Consider the following 17,727-nt stretch of genomic DNA (forward strand, 5'->3'; position numbering starts at 1 on the left):
CTGGAAATGCCGCACTGCCATGTGCAATTTCAAGTGCACGTTCTTGTCTACACTAGAATTTTCTAAACATTTCCCACTGTGGCATCATCCTTAAATTTAGCTTTACAAGGGAAGGTATGTGGTCACACAGATAAGCATTTGTCTAGCCTACAACTAAATATAACTGATGTCACAGGTAGTCAGCGAGCCGGGATGGTTATTCTGCACGCATGTGTCTGCTCCTTGCTACCACAGCACTGTGACAAGAAATCCTTAAATGCTACCACCGAGACATTCCACAAGGTTCTTTTATGCACAGGCTGTGAACACACGGTCAGGTGCAACTGGGGGCACAAAGACCTCTCCTAATGAAGGAGAGGGTGATGAAGAGCCGGAGAGAAAACCAAGGCTAGGTGACATCGCTATTTCCATATACGCTACTATAATTATGTGGGTGGTGTTAAAGATGTGGTTAATTTCTTCCTTAAATCAGCATCTAATTACAGACCAAACAGTAGGTTCTCCAAGAACGGATACTCACTGTATTTTCTCTCTTGCCAGCCAATCTCCCAACCTCAAAAATTGCCGGATACCCAACAGACAGGTGTACGTGCATGTTCAGTTCACTTTATTTGAATAACCTGGGACCACTGTAATGGACCTGTGAACTCCTTCCTCCTCCATACCATGCCATGAATTCATTAATATTGAGAACAGGGTTGCAGGCCAAGGAAGATCCTGCACTGCTAAATGGGGATTATTAGCAGTAAAGCTTTGAAGATTCCTCTTTTTCACTGGGGGAATAAACAAAGCACTGTCATTTCTCTGTTCTGTTCATGGAGTGATTTCTATGGGAATAGCATTTTCCTGCTTGCAAAATAGCTGTTTCCCAAATGGAAGTATGCAAACAGGTCCTGCCCTTCTTCAGTTTTTCCTCCTCACCCACCTGGATGATGAGTTAAGCATGGAGACAGCATAGAGAACTGACTGACTTCAGTTGAAGGACACACTCCCAGAGAAAAAGTACCTTTAGATTCCCCTTCCAATCTTTCCTCAAAGCTTGCTTCACTCAAGAAGACCATTGATTTCTTAGCACGTACCAGCAGAAACCACCATCAATGGGACTCACAGATTTCATCTCTTTTTTTTTTGTGTGTCTACATCTACACATTTTTTGTGTGTTGTTCATTTCTTTATCCTAGGGGTATCCCATTACAGACCTCTTCTTCACTATCTTATAAAAGTGTGGACGATGCTGCAAAACTACCCTAGGAAAGTTTAATATAGTAGACTAGCAGTAGCAGTATAACTGATTATATGTTGGGATCAGCGGAACAATGTAAAAGAGATCTGAAAGACTGGCTTTTTAAGACCAGTCTATCTCCCTGTCAGCCCGACCCACTACAGGAGACCAGGTTACCTGATACAGTACGAATATATTGCCAATATGAAGCAGCACAGTAGAAGGATGAGAAGAACAGGTTTTAATGAGCGAAAGGAGAAATACAGAGATACAGCTGATACAAAAAAGTACACGATATAACACAAGTGTCTAATAAATTAGCAGAGAACTTGAGAACAGGAAGAAAGGTTCAGATGGCTGAAGAAAGAGGCTTGCTCAAAAAGATACAATCTTAAGTCTTCATAGATATATATACATTCTTGGCAGTATAGGAAACGTACAGTTCTTACATAGAAAATATTGACTGTCTGAAGTGGTCGTATCAATTCCTGAAGAATATTTGCATATGGTACATTATGAAGAATACACACAGGCAATTTAGCATTCAAAAGGTCTCCAGGTAAAGAAAAACATTACGGACCCCTCTTGGTTGACAGGCTTCTTCTAACAGCAGCAATTGGATCTGTTCAGTATCCCATAAGAAAACAAACAAACCAACCAGGAAACAGCAAAGAATAAGCAAGATCTTTTGTACTACACAAAAAAAATGACGCACCAATTAGGCAGCAAGATTCAATACTTAAGAATAAATACTCTGGCCTCACACTCCGGCCTCACCAAGCTTCCCCTTGCCTTTCCAGATCAAATCATTTCCTTTCTTCCCCAGTCATCTCTGTGCATTCCTTCCTAGGGACATGGATTAGGTGACAGTGAGTCATACCTAAGTGAGAAGAGCCAGTGCAGGGAAAGTGTACAGGAAGAGATGCGCATCGGCCACAGCTCCTAACACCAGCAGAAACTAGCATTTGATCTGATAATAAAGCCTAAGCATTATGAGGGAGCCACAAAGCTTCAGCTAAAAGGAGCCAGCCTGTTGCCACTATTTTGGCACTTCTGAAGCATACAGGGGAAGTCTGTTTCTTAAGAATCATACAGATAGATGAGAAAAGGTACCTCGTGCACAGCATCTAAGCCCAGTTCCTAGGTTAAAGATCTACCTGTTCCTCTCCTCCTAAAGGCCCACCTCCCTAGCCACTTACGTGATGCTGAAAGGGATTTTGGTAATAGCTGCCACATGGCTGCACAGCATACAGGTCTCTGAGAGATCATGGGAAGGCGCAGCTGGAAGCATACGACACAAATTCTTTCTTCCATCAGCACTTATAGAGATGAGGGTAACCAGTGTTCATTACTAAAGTGCTCATACTAATGAGCCAGCAAAATATACTGCAGAAACTAACTCTTGCCAAAATTACTTAAAATTAATTTCATCTTCAGGATGAAAGTGGAATTATAAAGGAACTTCTGCATAAAAGATCAAACAGCAATGCTGATACAACATTTATGCGTCCCTGTAAAAGCATTCCCTCTTCCATTCAATCATTACTAATCGAAGGATGGATAAACTATGTTCATGCCACCTAGATAAAGGGATAAAGGGTAAGGAGAAAAGGTCATACATGCAATAGCAAGGCAGATTTTTGTTACAGATGCTGAAGAAATAACAGCAACCAAAAATACTTTCAAAATTATTAGCTTTACAATTGAGAAGATGATTTCTGAAGTTGGGAAAATTCAGCCAAAAAAAAAAAAAAGCTTAGAAATAATCACAATGGCGCTTATCTTCAAATGTTTAAGAAAAGACTTAAGGTCCTGCTTCATATCTGTGGAAAAAAGGAAGGAGGTAAAATGGGAAAGTAAGAAAGAGAAACCAAAGAATTTGGGAAGATATTGCAGGCAAGAAACCCTGTGGCAACGAAAGGGCAGAAGCCCAGGAGCACAGGTGGATCACGTCTTCCAGCTCTACACGCACGCCTCCAACCCAGAACTTTAGTTCTTGGAGCCTTGACACGGATGGACAGGCCCTAGGCTTCATACCTGCTTTAAAGTCCTGCTGATCTAAACCCGCCTGAGGCCAATTTAATCAACGCTGTGCTTAAGCAGTGTCAGCATCTGGCAGGTTCGGTGCAAGGAGGCTCCAGTGAAGCCAAACCACATGGGTTTTCAGCGCAGTCTGAGGAAAGAGACTGACATCACACACAGCTTAAAATAAGAAATATGGAGATTGATTTACATGCAGCTTGAAACACCAGCCCAGCAGGACTGAGGCTTTCTTTGGAAACGTAATGTAGATAAAACATAGCTCTTTTTTTAACAGCTGCTGAAGACTACTTGTCTGCTGAATGTTTCCGGTCTCCACACTGCAGAGGAATCGTAGATCCTTCCCAGCGTCTGAACTTCAGAGCCTGTCACGTGCGGTTTCCCTCTGTAGCCCTGCCAGAAGGCTCTCACTGCAGTTTGTTCTTTTAAATGTTTCCTCTTATATTTTAGCTTTCATTTATTATCCAATTAAACAGCAGCTTATTAAGATTCTTTTCCCTGTTGCTTCCTTGGCAATCTAGGGTGCCCTTAGGTCCTACTTTGGGACATGTTACGATTCAGTAGGCAGGAAACGCTGAGGAACATGTATTTGCTTACACATTTAAGACAGGGCAGAGGGGTATACAGGCACAGAGGCACTCACAGCAGCTCAGGCACAAAGCCTTGGTAAGAGAAAACACAGCTAAGCAGCTTTTCTAAGTAAGGGTATAAAATCAGCGTGCATTTCAAGTAACTCCATGCAGTCTGATTGGTAGAACAGAATTAATTTCTTTTGCCATTAGATAGCAAGAATTAAATCTTTGTCTACCTTCTGATTAACTGGAAAGTTTGATTTGAGAAAAATATGACTTCTTTGCTAGACAAGGCTTTCAATGTGATAGCCGGCAATATGCATGTACAGTATGAAATATGTGCATACATATAAAAAAAAAAATACACAAACCCCTGAAGTTGAGAAACAATCCATTAATGCTGCTAAATAAACATTCAAAATGCTTTGACTCAGAGATTTAGTAGCAATTGTGTTTTGAAAACATACGTTTTATGACAGCAGGAAAGGTTTAAGCACAACTGCCAGATCCCAAAGCTTCCAGAGCTCCAGGCCAGGCAGCTGTGGATCCAAGTTGGGCACATTGGCGATAAAGCAGGTTTTCAGCCCCTCCTGCAGCAAGAAGCGAGCTTATTTAGGGGAACTCAGGCTCAGCCTTAACTGTGCCACCTTCCTGTTGGAAGGAACAAGTGAACCTCAAGTAACGAAGAACATACGTTTAAGGCTCAGGCTTGCTGGTAGATGTTACCATCTTGTGATCACTGAGGGGTGCTCACTGGAAGTGAATGCTCTGAAGTCCAGACAGGAATAGGAGAGCCAGGCTGAAATGCAGGTGAAGCTCCCTGGAAGGAAAGTCAGGACAGACAAATAACCAGCCCCAAGAATCCTGTTCATGAGCTTATGGCTGGGAACACACATCAGTGCCTCTGTGTGGGTTCCTTCCAACTTGCCATTTCAGCAGGTTTAGGCAGTGGGTTCAGAAACAAAGGGAGAAAGCGGCCAAGTTCCTGCAGAGTTGGTAGCAGGATGCTGGAGGAGAGCTGAAGACTGCGAGGAGGGAAGAGAGACTGCTGGAGGAAAGCAAAGACCTAGCTAAAACCGGAGCTGTGAAAGATGTTTGCAGGGTCAAACAGTCCCAGCTCAGCCCCCGGAGTCAGCCGTCTCAGAACAACTCTTGCCAGAGGTGGTCAAACCAGAAGAGTTTCTCTGGCCCTTGCCGGCCCAGGCCCCATGTCTTGTGGTGTGGTGAGTAACGCTCGTGCTGCTGTTAGGAATGTGTGACCTGGTGCATTACAGGATTGCAACCTAGGTGAGAAACTGGAAAAACCAAACCAAACGAAACCACCATTGGTTCGTGTGGCCTACGAAGAAAGCTGAGAAGGAAAAAAATGATTGGAATTGCATGACATGGGTGCTGCAACAGAGCAAGACAGAGACAACAAGGCCAAAATGCTTTTGAGCCTTCCTGCTCCTGTACAGTGCTGTTCTGTGGTGTCTGCAGGTCTCTACAGCCCTTGCAGACCTGAGCACACAGGTACAGGCAGGCTGTGAACACTCACATCGGGATGCTAAAAGCCTCGAACACAATTTCGTACCGAGCTGCACAGCAACAGACAGCACGAACTTGTTTGCGTTTGGTCACCTGTGGCTTTGGATGAAAGATCCTGAGGACAATTCATAGAGTTCTGGCTTTTATCCCATATTACATTTAAAGCCTTTTATTATTATTATTTTTAGAAACACACATCAAACATCATAAACAGCCCTAATTTATAGTGCTTCTATTGGGATCAAATGCCTAACTGTTAGTAATGACAACTGAAGAATGATATTAAGCACTGACTTTTTTCTTTCTATTTATATAGGAATGGACCTCCTTTCAATAGCACAAAGTAATGGAAAGCATTGATCACTCTCTACTTGGAAATTCAAGATTATTTTGATTTCTCATCCATGCAGCTGAAGGAGGTCAGGAAGCAGTCTTTAAATATTAAGATTTGTGCACAGGTTGAGCCAACTAATGACAGTTATTTTGGGACCTTGTACTAAAATTGCAGTTATTTCTACAACACAGCCTGGTGTTTTTCAGCAAGACAGAATTACTTACAAAAGCCAATACACACTGAAAATCTGTATTGCCATACATTATTAGCTCTGTTTTGATTGTAGTACTGCCCATTACGGTGTCCATCTTCCATCCTAGTTCTCAACTGGGAAAGCAAGGATACATTTCTAGATCAAGTCATTCCAATGCTGAAGATACAGAAGAATCAAGCTGTGTTACAAACACATCACAGAAATTTTGTGTATTTTAAAATCTGAAACTCTTATGAATGGTGATACAGGGAAAGGACTGTGGGTGACTTTTTTGCCAGAAAGGTAAAAATAGTAAGGAAAAAAAAAAGGAAAAGACATGTATGATAGTTTTAATTTTACTGAATTTTACTGGCAGTATAACAAACAGTCCTTAGAGGCTGTATTGGGTATGACACAACAGGTCTTGGGTAGCCTAGGTGTGAAGAACAAAGTAGTCAAAATGAGTGAGGGAATTAATGAGTGGCATCATTCTCAATCAACAGAAAATATGGAGATGAAGCGACATATGGAGTTGACTTTATCCCACTTCAGTATAGACACTAATGATGTAATTCAGAGAGTGTAAACATTAATTCAAACTGATTTAAGTTCAAGCTATGGCATTTCTCCTCATCGCCAAGGCATGTATTCCCTCCTGCTCCCCTGAGATGCTACCAGTGACCTTTCAACAACACAATTAGTTGAGGGAGCCAGCCCACCTGAAAGTTAAAGCAGTGGCACATTTTCAGCCAGATCGGGGTCCTAAATCACTGAGTGGTTGCAAAAGCCAGCCTGAAGGAGGCACAGAGGTCACAGGCATGGCAGGACCGTGGCAGCCTGGACCTAGATTGGCTTAAGCTGCTACAGAACTGCATCCCCTAAAGCAGACTGTCTGTGAGGCCTACAAGATTGAAGTCTAAGCACATGTAAAGGTCAAAATATGCTGATCGTGTGAAAGCATTCAGGTTTTGGTCCTATTCAACTCATTTAAAATAAGCCACTTTGTAACTGGGAAACAAACCTTTTTTTTTTTTTTTTTTTCCCCTACTAAATAATAATCACTTATTCATAATCCTATGGTAATTTCAGAAAGTGTAAAATGGGCTAACAGGGCATTCAGGCTGTTGGATCTAATTTTATTCTGACAAACCTGCCAAGAACTTTAAGAGATGGCAGTGTGACAGGTAGGCAGACTATCGAAAACAGTTACATACTGAGTATCTGCAGCTCAAACTGTACTGCTTTAACTGTTTACAAATATTTTTTTTACCCCTACCTATGGCCATCTGATTACTGTACAAATTTCCAAGTCAAATTGAAGTGTATTTTTTGGCATTTAAAAATCAAGGTGATGAAATAAAAGCATACAGATGAAGGAATTAAATATCAGGAGAATATGAATAAAGCACACCTCCAAGCACTTTCAAAATGAGTCACAGAAGCCTTCAGTTTGACCTCTGATATCCATATATCCACTGCCATGTTTCTTGTGTGATAATCTATTTTGTGATACATGCTTACGCATCAAAGATCAGAACAGCTATGAAAAGTCAAGCTCAAATTTAAAGAAGTGTTGTTTGGCATCTTTAGTTGTGTTAGACCAGGTGGAAGCTGTTGGAAGATCACTTTGATTTAACAACTTCTTGTTTTGTTAGCAAAGAAAAACATTGTGGAACTGAATTCTGGTGACAGTGAATAAATACTTCTCCTCCATCAGACCAAATCTTTCCATTTTTCATCGTAGTACCTATGGGTAAAAGATCTGAAAAGGTTTTGTTCCTAGATGGACTCAGAAATAGTTTAGCTGTTGATTTATGGGGGTTGATTATTGCTCTATACTCAGCACTGCTGACGTTACACCTGGAGTACTGCAGCACACTTTGGGCATTATACTTCACAACACAGGATGTATTTCTAAGGAGAGCAAACAAAAGGTGGAAAACATGACCTCTGTAGATGAGCTGACAGAAGTGGGCTTGCTCGGTTTAAAAAAAAAAAAAAAAGAGAGAGAAACAATATTGACAAATCTTCTGGTTTGTAAAAGACTGTAACAAAGGTGAGCACATACTGGCATAGGAACTACTAACAATCAACCTAACACGAGACTGAAGAAATCTGTGGAAGAAGATTCCATCATGTTAAGCTGACAGCTGCCACCATTGGCTCAGTAAGTCCCTGAGACACAAAATGTTGGGACTTTGCTCATCATTTTATGAGCTCCCTTCTCCTACTCTCCCCTCAGCATCTGCTATTAGCCCCTGTAACAGACAAGATCCCAGAACAGTCGAGCCTTTTACTGACCAAGTGCCTCTCTCACACTGCCCTCTTTTTCAGATGACAGGCTACGCAGAAGTGTTAATTCTAAATAGTAGTTAACCATAGGAACAACCCACTTGCAGAGCAACAGCAGCCCTTAACCAATCAATTCAAAAGAAGACAGACAGTTTAGTATGCTTGAGCCTTTGTTTCTGTTTAAAAAAGAAAGAAAGAAAAAAAAAAGGCAGACAAACAGATTACAAAGTTCAGTATAGGCCAACAATTCTACATACTCCACCATTTAGATTTTTTTTTTTTCCTCTTTTTTTTTTTTTTTTTTAACTGGCAGAGAGATTAATAAGACAATTGCAAATTCTGCTGTCCAGATGCACATAAAATTTCCAATGCTGTAAATAATCAGCCTGGTCACACAAATGTGCTCAGGGCAGAGTCTGAAACCTCAGTAAAACTGGCTGCTCTGCCAAATTTCATCCTGTATTTTTATAACGAACTGCAAGAGTTGGTCATCTCCAGTAATCCTCTGTCAGGAGTCAGCTGCCTCACGACTGAAACCAATAGCAGAAGCCCTCATGTTTGCTGATCCTGCTTACAACTGAATGTGACACAGGCGTATTCGACATTTGAAAGATTCTGTGTTGTCTGTAATATTCAATACATGCTTCCATTACACCAGTGCTACATTTCTGTCATGAAGACATACACTAAGAAAAGGAACAATTAATGTCTTTGTATCATAGATCTTCGTCCTCGTTTAAGCCTTTGCCTACCTATATCTGTAGCTGTAAAACCACGCGACATAGAAGATGCAGTGCTTGATTGCAATCCAACTGAAGAAGCAAATACTGTCTTTGGAGTGCCTTCCAGTTAGGTAGGAGAAAAATAAATTACTTAACCACGTATAGTTACTTGTTTCTTTACAACTTCACAGAGCTGCTCATCCGAAATGGAATATGCAGTTATTGTTAGCTCTGCTCTTCACTCTTGTGAGGAACTCCGGATTATAACAGCATGTTTATATATATAGATAGAACCTGGTTATTAAAGGAAGACATGCTTTGTGTGCTGTAGACTGTTAGCCAAATTTTTACACAGAGAATACTAAATAAATTTAAATAAATGACCTGATAGCAGTTATATATAGATGTGATGGATGAGAGGGAGAGAGAGCAAGTGAACCCAGGTGTTCACATATACAACTTCTAAGACTGCATTAAGTAAGACTGTGCAAATCAGTTAAATTGCTTGTAGAAAATCTCTTTGTTCAAGTAGAATCAGAATTTGCTCCAAAAAGTCATACTTTGATCATACCCATCTCTCATGTCAAGGCTGTAATTTCACAGTACATTGTCATTGCCAGTAATGTAAATGCGAGCAATCCTGAGCCTCATGTCAGCAACACAATATGTGCTGATACAGCTGTTTGGAGGTAAATGCTGTAAATTGCATCATTACAATAAACAAGGTGAAAAATAAACACTAAAAAGGATGTTTTTTTTTTTTTTTTTTTTTTACCAAGCAGACTCAGTGGTCTGATTAATAACACGGCCACAAAAACTTGTGTTGACCCAGCTGATGGATGAAAACAAACAATGAATGGTGGATGGGGCTTCTTAGACCAGTTTCATCACTGAGACCAGCATTTTATAAAAATAGGTCCCATGTGAGCTGCCAAGGTCTCTTTTCCAGGTCTTTTGCTAAGGACTGAAGCAAAGGAATAAAGAACTAGCAACTCTTACAGAAATTAAATCTGAAACCTATTTTAGTAGCAATGCAAAACATTCATGCAACTATTGACATTATCCAAAACTGTGAGGAGAGATGTAACTCATATCCTAAATCTGATGATGTTCCCAAGTTGGTATCATAGCCAACTACATTGTAAACTAAGATTTGGATCCTGTGGGGAAAGTTTAGATGAAAAAAGTATCAGTTTGGGGATACACAATATCAGGTCATGGGATGTCCGTGGGTGAGCTTGTGGAAAAATGGTAATGGAACAAACAGGCAGCCAGAACAATTACCTAGGAACAAAAAATATCTGGGCACTTAGTGAAGAATCAAGGATCTCAAGTCAAGGATGAGGAAGACTTATTTTTCAGAAGCACGGGCAACGCTTCAAACACCACTTATCCAAAACAGTTGTTCCAGTCTTGATTGCTTACCACAGAGAAAATAAAAAATGTGTTTCATCATCTTATCCTAACCTTTATGGATCTAGAGAAGAGTATATCCTACAACTAAAAGGAGGCTTAGCTTCTGAAAGTACTATGAGAAGCATATTCCCTGCCCCCCTCTCCCTAGCCACCATCCATTTAGCTTCCAGTCACTTACAAGTAATTAAGCGCACAAACATGGCTACTGGTTAATGAAGGATGTCAGAATATTCCCTTACCCAATCCTGTCTGTCAGGGGAAAGACAGGCATTATATTGTGAAAGAATAGCATAAATCACATACAACCTCCTCTATAAATTGTTATTTTCCTATTTAGGGTTTGTGAAAAAAATATACATACTCAGAGTGTTCACACAAAATCACTAAGAGAAGAGAGGTTGAGAGAAAGCACACGTTTCCTGACATATGGTCAAGAGTCCCACCCTACCCTGCTGACCTTCATTAGCTTCCCCACATCCCAAGACAGCATCCTAGTAAAAGATATTGCTCTGAACCACTTGCTTCTCCACACCCTGTATTCTATAAAATCAGCAGGCTCAAAGAGGCAATAAATACCCTAAGTAACTGATGAGGCATTTTGTGACTGGAAGTTTATCCAGGTCCACATACATACAGGTCCATACAAACAGGCTGTTCTCTCACCAACAGAGGCATAAGACCTTTGTGTCTGAGGGCAAAAGGAAGAGAAGGCAGTAAAACCACTCCTCTGTGACTCCTCTGTGAGGTGACCATCTGCCATAGCCATTTGTTGCTCCTCGTAAAACCACCTCAAAGAAAAAACAACTCGCATAACCTCATATCAAACATCCAAACTTAGGTGTCCACCAAGTTACAAGATACACCTTAGAAAAGTCTCGTTCTCTCATGGATCTTAATCACACAGGTTGTGTGACCCTTGTGATCTAAGGAAAAATGGAAGAGCATTAGGGAAGAGCAAATATGCTATTAAAATACCATAGATGTTGTCAGTTTTGCTTTAAGAAAATTACTTCAGGACATAAACAAAAATGTACAAGCAATCATTATATCAAAAATCAAATGTTATATTAAGGTTTAATTTATAAAAGGTTAACAAATAATTAATAGCTGTTTTAATAAATAGCTATTTAATTCTCATCTATTATAAATCCAACAGATAGCTTCTACCTCTCTATAGTACTTTCTACTGATATGCTTAAAGCCCTCCCTAACACGTACTACACCTTTCTAACATGAATTACAACATTTATTAACCCTTCATAAAATTCTCTATAAACCTTAATATGAAGCACGACCAACTTTATACTATTTCAGCCCCATGCCCCAGGACACATAAAATACTAGTTCTTCCAAGTTTTTACTTAAAACTCTACATTTTAGTTGGGAGCATCACTACCCACGGAATCACGAATGCCTGTGGTGGCTTAACCAACTCACTGCAGACATGAGAATTGGTAGAAGATGATCACAGGGAACAGCTCAGGTTCTTCCTTTTTTGTTGGAACTAACATATGATACCATGACAACTATACCAGAAAGCAAAAGACGGAGTCTGTTGTAATTCAATACATTGTTTTTCATTCTTTTTAGAAAATCAACAACAGCACGTTATGATACAAATAAATAAAACAGAAAACACTAAGGTAAATTCCAAAACTCACCACTAAGATCTTAAAAAGGCAGCAGCCGACTGTTTGGTGGATGCAGCCTACATTTGTCTTACCTTCAAATTTTCAATATACTTAGAAGTCCCATTTAGTGTATCAGACTTAGGGAACAAAACATTACATTTAGGTCTCCAATTGTTTTTTCCACCCAGTAATTTCATCTTAAAACCCCCACCTTATATTTCTTTTTCTACCAAATTGCCTGCTGTTGGTTTAACAAAGTTCAGCTCAGACTTATATTTTTCCTTCACTTTCAGAGCCTCTACCTTCATTCTCAAAACCTTCCACAAGGCCTTCATGCTCTTGCCTCTTCTCTTCCTCCTTTTCCTCCTCCTCCTCCTCCTCGTCATCATCTCCAAAAGTCTGTTCTTGCATTGTAGTAAAAGTGAAAGACCTGGCAGCAACTTGTGCAGCCAGACCAGATGTGAAGTTAAAATCTGTTGATATGTGGAGCTGAGCCAGCCTATGCTTTATTTTTGAATGCAATGCATCCTTAGAAGGAGGCTGTGAAACCTCTATTACATCCGTATCGCTTGGCTTGAGATCTTCAACTTCCCCTTCATACTGATAACACATTCTTTCTTCAGCCCCTGCAGAAATACTGTCTTCAGTAGTACTGTCTTTGTTTTTCTCCATCTCAGGATCTTCATACAAATATTCTGTCCTGCTTTTATCAGCAGCATTGACTTTTGGATTAGAGTCTATTTCTTCAGATTTATCACAACTTTGGCTGCAGTTCTGCTTTTCTGTATCTGAATTCATGTGTGATTCCAAATTACTTAGTAGCTTCAGCGATTCTACAGGAGACAAGGGTTTCACTGCAGCTTAAAAAGGGGAAAAAATGAATTGATAACTAAAAGCAAGGTGCTATATATAAATAATATTTGTGTTTGAAAAGGTGCAGGATTGGAAGAGTCAAAATGGATTGAAAAACCAACAAAACAAAACATGACAGTAACAAAAAACACAAATCAAAGAAAACCTAAAATAAATCAGTGTTTTCTAACCACAGAGCTGAAATGAAATGTGATAGCTGCTTGTCGGAACTAAGCCTTAAAATCTGTGATATAAAAAGATGGCACAAAATTGATGATGTTCAAAAATGGCATCAAACACAGACGATGCATTCAACGTTAAAGTAAAAACTACTGCACTGCATACAGATTTGAACTGTCTTTGTTTTAGACAATGGTTTACCTAATCCAATAAATACAGCTGGTACATGAAACAGTCCTTATGTGCAATATCTGATCTCACATCACAACATACAAATACAACATGTATTCATACAGCCAGGTAAGGTGTCCTCACAAATAAAGTGTGGTTTAATTTAGCCTCTCTTGAAGTTAGTAGCAGCAGCGAGTCCCATTGCCAGCAACGGGATGCTTGCCAGGAAGTCTCTCCTCCCAGTGTTAAGGGTTAGTATAACTCGGTACAATCACTTCTTGAAGAACAGACGTCTTTCTTTTTAAGAAAACGATATAATGTCCATTTCCAAGTAACAGATTCCCTAAACTGCAGTAGCTCCATTAGAGTAGCAGCACGAACATAAATGAGAGCAGCAACAGCAGATTCCCAAGTGGCATTTCCCTTTCTAATTCCATTCTGACTTTACCCCTGTAAGCAGAGATGAAAATAACTCTGGGAAATACGCAAACTTTTCACGGGAAACAAAATTTACGGTATTAGGATTTTTCCATTGCATCCTATTGCAGCAATATTTATTTTAGCTAGCTGAAGGCAGGTGCATCATTACGACTGTCACATTGATAATTATTTTCACGAGCACACTGAAAGACTGTGTCTTAGAATTTGTATTGTATTGTTTTAAAAACTCATATACTGAAGGAGCACTGCACCAGACTCATCTCAATTATTAACAGAACAGCTTTCTCCCCTTCTTGCATAAAAAAACCCTAACAAACCAACAAAAAGCAAATAAAAACAAAATCCTGCCGCTCATTTCTGCCCGTTTGCTTGAAGAGGCAGGAATACACACAATAGTATTATCATTTGGGAGCAAATTTGTTGCCTACTGCCTCCAAAGAACAGTTCCAAAGCCAAAACTCTAGAAACGTAGATACTTCAGGTTGGCAGCTGGGCAGCTGGTTGAATCGATTAGTTAATAAACAAGGTGGAATTCACCAATTCTCAGAGTATAGCTTTCCAAACACAGAGAAAAACTGGGAAACAGTTTTATAAGAACTGTTGCATGGAAAAGACAGCAGATGGGTAAACAGCTGGGTGCAACACAGCCACTGACAGAATGCAATTTCGGTGGGGGGCGAGGGGAGAAGAAAGACTAGAAGTGATTTTGCACCAGAAGAATGTTGTTTGATGTTGTCTGATAAATGAAAACAAATCCCCTAGTGACTTCATGGACCCCTTCAAAGGTACCTCTGTTTTTCTGGTTCAATGGGATGCCCAAGGACCAAAAATAGAAGCACATCAGCACTCCAATAGGTAACTGAGTGCCCAGACTGTAAGCATTATTACCATGGTGCTAGGCTTGGGCACATTTGCCTTAGTCTGGTGTTTTGCTAAGATTTTTTTTCTGGAATACAGCCTACCATCTGTAGTTGACTTCGTGCTGTGTTCTTTGGGCGTATCAACTTGTTGGGAACTGACCTCTTTTATGTAGAAACCCTCACCAGCCCAGCCCTTTCATCGATGAACCAAAAAACCCTTAACAAATCAAAATGGCTTGCTATGTGCCTAAGGCTTTAGCCTTAGCATCTTCCGGGATCTTTTTTCACAACAATTGCAAGTTAGGAGAATGTATGATTTCTGGAATGTGATCATCCTGTAAAAGCAAGATTTAAGAGGGTGATGGAAACGGGTCATATCAAAACCATCCACTGGCTTGGGCCAATGCAGACAAGAACACAAACCTTTCTGGTTTAATTCTTATTAATTTAATTTAATTCTTAATTCTTCAAGATAATGCCAACCATCAATATAGGAAGCACAGCTCACAAAAATGTTTCTTAAAGGAATGATAAATTAAAGAGATAAATTAATGTCTGCAAGAGAGATATGTCGCGGTCCATCATGTCATATTTAACTGACTTGTGTTTCTTTTGAAGAAATAATGAAGAAATTTCTTAAAAACAGCAGAAGATGTTATGTCTGCTGTCCATATCAATATTTCAGATTAAGATATACAGAGTCTGAGACAAAAGGAGACAATATTAATTATTTTCACAAACTGTCCTTCCTCATATTTTCAACTTTTGTACAACATGGAAGAAATATGTGATTAGTCCTAAGCAGCTGAAGGAAATCACACTTTCCTCTCTCCCCACCACAGAATCTCTAATCCTAAAACAATGTAATATTTATATGTGAAAAGGAAAGGAACCAACATGAGCCACAAAGGCTTTCAAGTGAATGGTTACTCAAGATCACAGGAGTCAGCTGACTCCTCTTTCAGCTGTTACAGCTGTTCAGGTGAGCCAGTCTATTCATTTCTAGAAAGATATGGCCACAAATGGCCTGAAGATATACTGATGTGGACAGGTATCAGCTGCTAACCTAGATAAGGAAATATCCTATGCAAGCTCTCCTGACAAAGAACTTTCTACAACAGTCACTAGATCTGTCAAGACTTGAACTGGAGGTAGGATTCCTCCCTTCTCCTTTCAAATGACATAAAGAGAAAAGTTGTGAAGCACATATTTTTGTGGGTTTGATGTCAAAAGAAACAGTCTTTGTTTCTTTGCCATGGTCTGTTACTGTGTGTTCCCACTAAATTACTGAAGGATGCAATCGATGGTCTTTTTATCTGGTAAGCACTGGCAGAGGCAGTGGATTTGCTGCCAGACTTGAGGGTTGCTTTTCTTAACATAGAACATGAAAAAATTTTAGAGGGCTCTTCCTAACCTGTCTGTAAGAGGAAGGAATGAAAATGGGGAAAAGAACAGAAAAAGGAAAAAACAAACCACTACCAATTTTAAAGATAATAAATCAAGCAGCTCAAGCAGCAAAAGCAATCAGGTTGTATCCAGTCTTGTTGCTGGAACTGAAACAGGCTGTCCTGTTGAGGCAAGAGAAATTTTCATTTTCTTATCTTCAAGTTCAAGTGGATGGAGCTACCCAGCAGTCCTCAGAATTGGAAAGAGTAATTTGGAAGAACTCTTCTTGTTAGTATTATTTATTTATTTTTAAATATATTCTGCATGCTCCCTCTTCCATGGAAACAAAAGTCCATCATAGTCTTTTATGAGCCTTTAATATTTCAAAGTCTAGCTCTTCACTTTAATCTATCCATTTTTGTAAGTCTGGGATAAATTCTGATAGTTTCTTTAAATTCTGAAAAATAACTTATTTATGAATCCAATTTAAAATTCATGTTTACTGGAAAGTGATGAGAGAAAGTCAGTTCATTTTGTATGGTTTATAGCCTGACAGTTCTCTTTATGCTGTGCTTAATAGCTTTAGCTCAATATTTTTGTTTGAAGCCAAATTCACATTCTTTTGAGTTCCTTTCAATATATAGTAAAATGATTGCTACAAATAATATAAGGAGATGGAATAAAAAACTAAGGCCACACAGCTCTACCAAATGCATTGCTATAGCTGAGCAGTATTTGAATTCTAACACAGTCTGAAGTTGATGGTAAACAGACACGTACCCTTTCTTAGAAAGGCATTGATTTTCAAAAGCAATCCTTACCATGGTCGCTGAATAGCAGCTGCTTCCACTTCTGTCTTTCTGTTTCAGAAGCTTTAAAACCCAGTACAGATTTCAATTCCTGTAACACCCTCTTAGATTCTTCTCTCTCTCGTTTTTGTCTCTCTCTCTCTTCCTGGGAAAAGCAGTCAAAAGCTTCCCTATTATATTCATTGTCCATATCTGAATAATCAACATATGCTTCCAATTCCTGAAAAAAGAAAAAACATATTTTTAATATTCACTTTCAGTGTGTACTTCAAGCCAATGCATGACCAAGTGATCTCAACACAAGACAACTGCAGTAGAAGGATGGAGCCTTGTTTGAACAAAGCCAGTGTATCTGACACCACTCTCAGTTATATAATTTTGGAGTAAGTCCGCTCATTTAAGGTGGACTAAAAACACTACTGCAGTCACCCAAGATTTAGTTTCTTACACAAGAATGACCAAGTGATATACCTTGAAAAAGAGAGTCCACAATGACTGGTGGAAATAAGCAATGCTGATTTTTTTGTTTGTTTGTTTTGTTTTTATTTAATTCACACCATAAGCAATTCTTTCTCAGTCAGGTATTATGCTAATTTAAGTTATATTAATCATTATCAAGGAGAAAAGCAAAGTCCGCCTCCAAATTTAAGTACAATGAAGAACACTACAGTGTAAAGAAAAATGAACTCCATTTATGTTATGATAGACAGCTGGTGAGGTTATTAGTTCCAGATCTTTGATATGGGGAAAAAAAACCTATAGAGAAAACAAGTGAGGTAGGCTTGATAGAAGGTGAGGGAGGGAGAGGGTAAGGGAGGGACAGAGCAGAGCATAGGTGTCGATCTGCTTGCAGAATGTATCTGTCACTCAGCTTTAGGACAGAAGACTAACCTCTCTTCAGGACGGCCTAACACATTGCATTACACAGAGCACATTACACAGCAGTCTCCCTGGAGTGGGGAAATGACATGAAGCTGTTCAGCATCACAGTCTGCTTTAGGTACCCAAAAATGCGGACACTATACAAACTGAAGACAGTCTAGTTTGTTCAGGAGCTTCTTCCTTGTGCTGCTGTGTCA

General features: G+C 39.6%; 1 protein-coding gene across 7 annotated transcripts in view; it reads right to left on the minus strand.

The window, feature by feature from the left end:
* Window positions 1-17,727, minus strand: part of VEZT (vezatin, adherens junctions transmembrane protein) — an 88,249-nt gene that overhangs the window by 15,963 nt on the left and 54,559 nt on the right. For 5 of the 7 annotated variants that reach the window (XM_066994905.1, XM_066994902.1, XM_066994900.1 and 2 more), the window contains 2 exons: window positions 16,661-16,868; window positions 1,447-12,809 (listed from right to left, as the gene is read on the minus strand). In XM_066994905.1, coding sequence (XP_066851006.1) covers window positions 12,220-12,809; window positions 16,661-16,868 — 798 coding nt within the window. In that variant the 3' untranslated portion in view covers window positions 1,447-12,219. Of the gene's footprint in view, window positions 1-1,446; window positions 12,810-12,831; window positions 13,603-16,660; window positions 16,869-17,727 lie in introns of those variants that run through there. The other 2 variants (XM_066994917.1, XM_066994914.1) reach the window with 2 other exon arrangements.

Source organism: Anser cygnoides, chromosome 1 (assembly GCF_040182565.1).
Source record: "Anser cygnoides isolate HZ-2024a breed goose chromosome 1, Taihu_goose_T2T_genome, whole genome shotgun sequence".
NCBI lineage: Eukaryota > Metazoa > Chordata > Aves > Anseriformes > Anatidae > Anser > Anser cygnoides.